The sequence below is a fragment of the Cariama cristata genome, unplaced genomic scaffold (genome assembly GCF_000690535.1).
Source record: "Cariama cristata isolate BGI_N322 unplaced genomic scaffold, ASM69053v1 scaffold3386, whole genome shotgun sequence".
NCBI classification, from domain to species: Eukaryota; Metazoa; Chordata; class Aves; order Cariamiformes; family Cariamidae; genus Cariama; species Cariama cristata.
The window spans coordinates 80435-88222 of record NW_009623858.1 but is presented as its reverse complement, the minus strand read 5'-3'; the positions used below and the strand labels follow the sequence as shown (position 1 = coordinate 88222).

General features: G+C 37.2%; 1 protein-coding gene across 1 annotated transcript in view; it reads left to right on the top strand.

Moving 5' to 3' along the window:
- Nucleotides 1-266: 266 nt before the first annotated feature.
- LOC104163816 (cyclin-dependent kinase 14) overlaps nt 267-7788 on the top strand; it is a gene marked incomplete at its 3' end in the record, with an annotated part of 82622 nt that continues 75100 nt past the window's right edge. The window contains exon 1 of the mRNA XM_009702934.1: nt 267-446. Within this exon, the coding sequence (XP_009701236.1) occupies nt 378-446 (69 nt within the window). The remainder of the gene's footprint in view (nt 447-7788) is intronic.

Here is a 7788-nt window from a genome sequence, read left to right as displayed (position 1 = left end):
TACATTTCATCCTTACAATCCTAAAATTAACTTCAGAGTTCATATTTTGGCTCAATACATTTAAAATGTTTTTTTATGTTTATTGTTTCTGTAGAAGTGGACAGTGGCATTTGTAGTGCTTCTTTCCAGATGTCCATAGATTATTGCTTTAATATCATTTGTTGCTCAAGAACTTGCTGATGTCTTTCAGGACTGGGACATAATTGGATTGGGAGTCATTAGTTGCATCCTTTTGATTGAATGTTGAGGCTTTTTCCTTGATTCCTATGAAATCACCATTAGCTATTCTGGCTGCAGCTCTGTGTTGGGTTCAGGCAGTGCTACGTTATAAATCAATATCTTTTCAAAAAGACTGCTGTAAATTGCCTAGATAGCATATGCATGGTTACTTTGGCTGCAATACTGCTGCAGAGCCTGGATACTCTGCCTTTCTGGGAACTCCACAGGCAAGTCCATCATATATTCAAAAAAAAAAAAATCTTTTTAGAAAGAGCGTGGTATTGCTGATGAAATTTAGACAGAGAAATATTGTGCGCTTACTGCTCATCTGTACCTTTTATATTTTACTCCATGGGGATTACCCTGTCTTGAGGGATTTCTTTGTTTTCTGCTTTAGATTTCCCCCTTTCTTAGCTGTAGTACAGCCGTACCATTTCAGCTTGCTAGTGCAGAAAGATGTTGTGAATTCAGTTGCTGAATGAGCCTGGCCTGACTGCAAACACTAACATTGCTAGAGAGATGCCAAAGAGTTGCAGGTGAATCTAACCTGATCTGGGCAAAGCAAAACGGTAAGATGGAGCTTGTTTTAATCTGGGATTAATTGAGTGCTGGGGTTTCCTCTTTCAACCTGAAGCCTAGTTATCACATGCTTCCAACTTGAGCAGGATTCATTCTGTGCATGTCAGGGTGGGTTTTCTTGGGAATGCTTAAAATCCAGGCAGAGGGAGGCGGTGGGAAGCTGGGAACGCTACATGAGACCTCTCGGCAGCCACCCTGGTGAGACTCCTCGGCAGCACTGCCCGTGGTTTGTAAATATCAGGGAAAAGGTAAGGGAAAGCTTAAAAGCAATGCTTCTCTAGGTACAGCTTTGTGTTTCTCTCTCCAGCAGCCTTATTTATTATTGTATTAAGAGGATAGTATGGGCAATTTTTTCCTATATATGCTTGGCTGAACGCCCTCTGGGACGAGTGAGTGAAGGACGTGATCAGCCACTTTTTCATCTCTGCTAACAAGTCTATACATCTTGCTAAATCTGAATTTATCAGTTACAGATTTGTTCAGTGTTGGAAGATAAATGATCTTTATAAATACATGCTATGTCATGGATGTCAGAATATCTTTTTGCCTTGTTAACCTCTGTGATTATTTTATTCTCTTGCATGCTGTCTTTATTTAATAAAACAAAAAGTGAGGTAGTCATTTTAAGTAGTCATTCTTGAATGCTTATGTAGGAGTGTGTTGGCAGCGGTTTGGATCTTAGTGGAATATTTCAACGTATGAAAGCTTAGAGCAGCAGCATGTTCAGGGAGAGAGAGGAGGAAAAAAGCAGCAGTTATCATTAGTACAAGATAGAAAGATTAGAATGTGACCATTGTATGGAATAATTTGAATTATTTTTGATGACTTAACTGACAACTAGTGTGTTTCAGTTGTAGATCAAGCCATAGATTAATCTCAACAGAAAGCCATTGGAACTGGACAAAAAAATTATTTCACCATATGGTCTAGTATTTAAAGGAAACCAACTATGGTAGAGTGAAGTATGGTTTTTGCTATTACTAGTTAAGGGTAAGAGCAGAAGGTTTTATTTCTAGAGGAGCGTGTTTATGCAGTATGTGAATTATACTCCAAGAAGAGAGCAGTTGTATATCAGTGTGGGATCAAATAACTAGTTTGACAGGGATTCATGTTTGCTTTTTCTGTACTTGCCAATTAAGGGTTTTTTCTTCTTTGTCACTGAATATGATTAAAGGGGAAAGATTTAGTCCTATCTCAATTATTTTCTGAAGGTTTCATTATTATTTTGCTGCAGTTCTCTATTTAAAAAAAATATTTTCTAAATGTGTGACACTGTGTACTGCAATGTGAGTGCTGTGAAGTGGACTGTTTCACACTGTGTACAAACTTAATTTGCATGGTTTTGTCTCAAAAAGTAGAGATGCTTTTTTTTTTGGTCAACAATAACCTTGAATGTTTCTATTACAATAATTATTTCAGCTGCAAGCATTTTTTTTGTGCAAGTTTTCCTTTGCTTATACTATCATACCTATTAATAAATTGCAAGTCTTCAGTGCATTTGCTATTGTTTAATGCATAGAAGTAATCCAACCATTTGTGTTTGCGCTCACATACAAGGAATGAAAGTCCAGAAACTCTTAGGCACGCGGGATACTTTTAGAGCAAATTTTAAGTTATGTTTTTTCCTTAGTGATATTTTTTCATCTATGTATATATGTGAAAGTTGTTGCTTCTGCCAGCTTTCTTCCTCCAAGTGTTTTTTCTCTCCAAATGTAAAACTGTCAGCTCTGTTCACTGTGTTACTACTGTCTCTTGGAGTTCTCCCATTTTAGTTTTCTAAGCTTAAGAAATCAATAATGTTTTGGGCATTTTTTATTGATAAATAATATTCCCTATGGTAATATTTAGTTAAACACAGATCCCAAATTAAGTAGGGGAGGAAGATAACATATAATGTGGAAAATGTGGCCAAAAGTTAAGAATGAAGATAGGAAACATAAGAAATACATAGTTTAATAAGCAGTTAGTGTTGAGTGCTCTATAAAGATTTACGATCTTCTCCATTTGGATCAGTTTTTGTAGTGAGGCTGAGGTCTGTCACAGCAGGAGGTAAGAGCTTACCTGAGGAGTGAATGTTTATCGTAGTCTCCCACATGTCTCTGGCTCCGGATAGAAAGAACTTTAAAAAATTGGAATTGAGCAGCCTAAAAATCATAAATGTCGCATCTTAATGCAAGGAGGTTAGCCAGCCTTTGAAGTCCTATAGCAAAAATGGTCACCTAACTATCTCTTTTTGGCTCTTTTGTGTGTAAATCTTAAACAAAAACAAAGAAAAAAACCCCCTAGAACCAAACACATGCACACAATTTTTAACATTTTTTCCCCTCACGCTCTAAGCTTGTGTGGACTATTAAAAAAGTTGACCTCCGAGTAGGTACTCTCTCTCAGGCAGGCAATTCTTCTTTCTCCTAGAGCCCCCAGAGAGAAGGAAATGGCTGGTACCATGAAAAGGGCCTGCGACTAGGCCACGGTATCAGTATGCCAATCGGTCCCAAGGGGTAGCTGCTGTGGGCACTGCGAGAGTCAGTCACACAGCTCTGCTGGGCTCCAGCTGCTGGAGGTAAGAGAGTATTTTGTCCTTTAAGGGAAATCATTGCACAGTGCCAGCTACCACTGAGCTTTTGCCTCGTGCAGGTTTTGGTACGCTGTCCTGGCCTGACTTGCGTGGTCAGTAGGAATTTGCTGGGGCGAGAGCTTGTGTGAATGCTTGGCCTGGTTCAGGTGAGGCCTCAGGCTGTTGTTTTCGGTGACTTCTGTATAAATGTGAGAGTAGATGTGTCCCTTAAAGGTCACAGGAGCTGCCAAGCAGATCCAGTCAGCTTTGTTGGGAGCTTGACTTTGAAGTCCCAGCAAGCAAAGAATAGTCAGCGGTCAGGTGGTGCTATATGTGGTTTGTAAATTGGGTTTGATCATACTAGTGTTAAAATTTTCTTAAATCTTTCAGGTACTGGTACAATGATAATTACAGCTTACAAACCATGTTGAAATGAAGGAGAGTATCCTAGCAAATATTACTTGAAACAACAGAGAGACTGTGTGATACCAGTGCTCCAAAGCCTGTTTCTGAACTAAAGAAAAATGTAGCTGGTGTTCTTAATATGTGAAGAACAGGTTAAATATTATGTTTTCTCATCTTGAGTTCCCTTAGGTAGGCCCGTACTGACTTCCAACATCTTTGATTAGGTTTTTCTTTTGGTACCATGACAGGAAGGTACATGAATGGAAAGTTGGCTAGTTAAGGAACAGACTCTGAAGGACTTTATTTTTTTTTAATCGTATTATCACAACAATAATGTCAGGACAACTTCTCCCAGCAGTAGCTCCATCAGTCATAAAGTGCTTCTTCCACGTACATGATGACTTCTGGGTTTTGGTATAGTTCAGTAAATACCTTTCTGTGACTACTTTTTGCTTTTGAGATAAGTGTATTGTATTTTATCAGAAGTATTGATTATATGCATCTCTTTCATGTGTGGCGTATTTTTCACTGATATCTTCTGTTCCACTCCCTAATATGAGCTTCTGTATAATTCTGGATTTAGCAATTTAACAAAATGCGAGTAGTGAAATAGCAATTTAGCATAGTGCTGGATGTTGAATTCAGGGGGGTGATGTTGTATTATAAGATTTTTGAATCAGCAGCATGAACAGATCATTTTGCCTCTGGAAAAGTAATTTTCGGGGTTTTCCCTCTATTGCTGGTGAACTGAAGCAGTATTGTGATCTTACTCTTTTGTTTATCATATTCCTGGGTGGATGGGATTTCTCTGAAGTTCCTGTATCAGTTCTGGACTGGCCCACGGAGGACGCAGAAGCAGGCAGTTTTATCTGTTAATTGTCTTACTTTATGATGGTGTCCTAGTCAGAAATCGTGTGAAAAGGCAGAGATTATTGTTTTGTTTTGCAAAAATTTTTAGAATTTATTATTAGTTAATGCTACAGTAGAACTTGCTATCTTATCCTGCTGACTAGGAGATCTGTTGCAGCTTCTGATTGAAAAAGATTTGTGATAAACTTCAGCTAGACATTATATAAATGTAAAGTAATCTAAGCTAGTAGCAAACATCGTATCAGCAAGCTTTTGACCTAGTCTGTATCATTCTATCTTGGAAATTGTAGAGATTTCATATTAGTTGTATTTCAGTTTTGCTGTGTAGGATGTTTATAATTTAATATTAAATTGTATACCACTTACCTGAAGAGAAGAATAACAAATGTTGCTAAGTAAGCAGTGAGGAAATAGAACCACTAGAAAAAAAGTATAATGCCTGTTTATGTATTGTGAAAGCTCAGCTTCATTTAATTCATTTCTGATGCTTTTCAGTCTACAGGCTTAGTACGTTTGAATATGTCCTCTCCCAGTTTATTAAATCTTTGTGTAAGTGCAAAGAAAATGTGTTTAAACCTGTAGAGAATATGTGTAAAATATGCTTGCCCAGACTTCCCTGTAAATAGTGGGTCTTTTAATGAACAAATGGGTTCCGTTGATGAATATTAGCTATAGAAATGTTATTTTAATGTTGTGCAGAAAAGTTGTCTTGGGAAGTTCTACAGTTTATTGATGAGGGTGGTTGGTTTTGCTGCTGCCTGGGAAAACGGTGGAACCAGCACCCATAACTTTGAAGTTGGCAAGGAATTCCTTGTATTTTGCAAAGTAGTCCAGATACATAAAATTATGTAATTATGAAATGTGATTATACTGCTGGTAGGCAGCCGTGCAAGAAAAACCATGCAAAATATCTGCAGTCAGTGTCAGCTTTGTGAAATATTTTCATGGGAAACAATGTACTGTGAAGATGGAGGACTTCTCACTGATGTTCTAACTTTAACGATATATGTGATTTTTTGACCAATTTGATTCTTGGGATTTGTTGTTTGTTGAAAGTGATTCAAGATGAACCCACAGCTTTGGAGGTGCAAATTGCCCGCAACTGCAGAAGGCTTGGCTGTTTTGTATTGTTACAGCGTTTTCTTCAGAACTGGTTTGAGCGCAGTTGTAAGTCTACTGCAGCAGATGTTTTTGCTTGAACACATCAAAGCAGCAGCAGTGATTTTCACTTCTCTGTTGAAATACCTAGTTTTTTGAAAATTGAGCATTATCTCTGTGCTTTTCAGAGAGTTCTTCTTATAAAATTAGTCCTCCTTCTTATGGTGAGCTCTTTTCACTATCAGTTTGAAACCTCTTCATTTTAAGTTTTATACATTGTTGCAAGAAAAGTTATTCAGAATATGAAGAACACTCCAGTATAACTTTAGATGCTATGATTTTCATTATGCCTCTCCACAAAATTCTGACTTGTGGGACATGGTATGTTTGCAGAGGTTCTGCCATTTTTTTTCAGCATAGCACATTAGGTACTTAGAAGCAAATTTCATTATGCTTCCTTACACCTTTTTGCTTTGAAAGTTATTGTGCTACTGCAAGTCTGACAAACCTGCAGTAGCTGCTAGAAAATTCCTTTAAGACTTTTCATTCAAGTTTTATACAATTCTGTAACCAGGTTATTTAACTGAGGGGGGAAAAAAAAAAAGTTTAAAAAAAAGAAGTCAGGTGTATATGAGATCCAAACACAGATGAGGACTCTCTTCATTTAATTGTTTGTGAAGCTAGACTTGTCATCCTCATCTGAACTCTCAAACTTCCATGAAAGAAAACAATGGCAGAAAGGTCTTGGATGGCTGTTACTAAGATTTCTGGGAGACTGAATTGGAATATAGGTTATTCAAATCTCTGAAGAGTACTCGCAGAAGAGAATAATGACAAAGTTGTAGCTCTTTTTCTGTCTATGCCTTTATACTGTGCTGATTTGATAGAGGATACCTTGTCAAATTCAGTGGTTTGGAAGATAATATGTAAGGGAGCAGATCTAGAATTGCTCAGAGAGCTTGTCTTTCCTTTTGACATTGATCTGCCTTGGAAGCTGCATTTCTCAAGCTGTAGGGTTGTTGACCTCAGGAAGGAAGCACCTAAGAGCAGGAGAGATTTCTTTCTTGGTACTAGTATGAAACTTTGAAATGCGTTAGCACAATGAAATAAAGAACTCTCATTACCTAGTTTTTCCTCTAGCTTTTGCTAAAGGTAGTAAAAAATGGACTTTGGAAGAGAAGAAAGGAAAGGAAAGAAGAAAAAATGCAGAAAAGAGGGAAGGGAATGAACTAAGTAAATTTTTGTGGTTTTTTTTAAATGAAGGAATTGGTCTGAATGAAGGAAGAAGAACCAAAATAATTTACCATTCTAGTCTTGAATTATTTCTTGCGAAGCACTTTTTAAATGTCTGCTGAAAATAATGTAAGACTCCAATTGATTTGTAAAGGACCGTACAGCATGCTGCTTCAGTGCAATGAAGGTTGTCATCATACCTGAAAAAATGGTTGTAAAACCTTTCCACCTGCAAATGCATGTATTTTGCAAAGATAATTATGTAAACTGTCCCCTTCCTCTTTTCTTTTTATGAGAAAAGTGCTCTTCAGCATGTATGTGAACATCGGTCTTAAGTTCTTAAACTATCTTTTTCTAACTTTTCAATATGAAACAAACTCTCTAGTTCATTGTAATTATAAATTAAGTTTTTAACTCATCATATCTCATTACTTTCATCTGGCTTGAGGCTCACTAGATCAAATAATTTAATTGACTTCTTAGTTGAGTAGTTGGGCTCGAGTCTTATACGATCAGTTGCATGACTAGATCTGACCAATAGCAGTATTTTTGTTGCAATCCCTGTTTTTAGGAGAACAATTCTTATTTTCATTTGCATCAGAACTACTTGATGATAACTGTGAAAAAATCAAGGAACTTGCTAGGGATAGGCAAAGGAGCCTAAAGGAACTAGGTAGAACATATTTTCACAGCATGGAGTTGTTTACCATTTATTTTCTTAAAGACATTACCGGCAGCCTCAGAATTTAGCAAGAATAGGCATTTTGCTGTCAAGTCTCTCAAGATTTCTCACACTTGAACGTGGCAGTGGGAAGACATACTGCATTTAT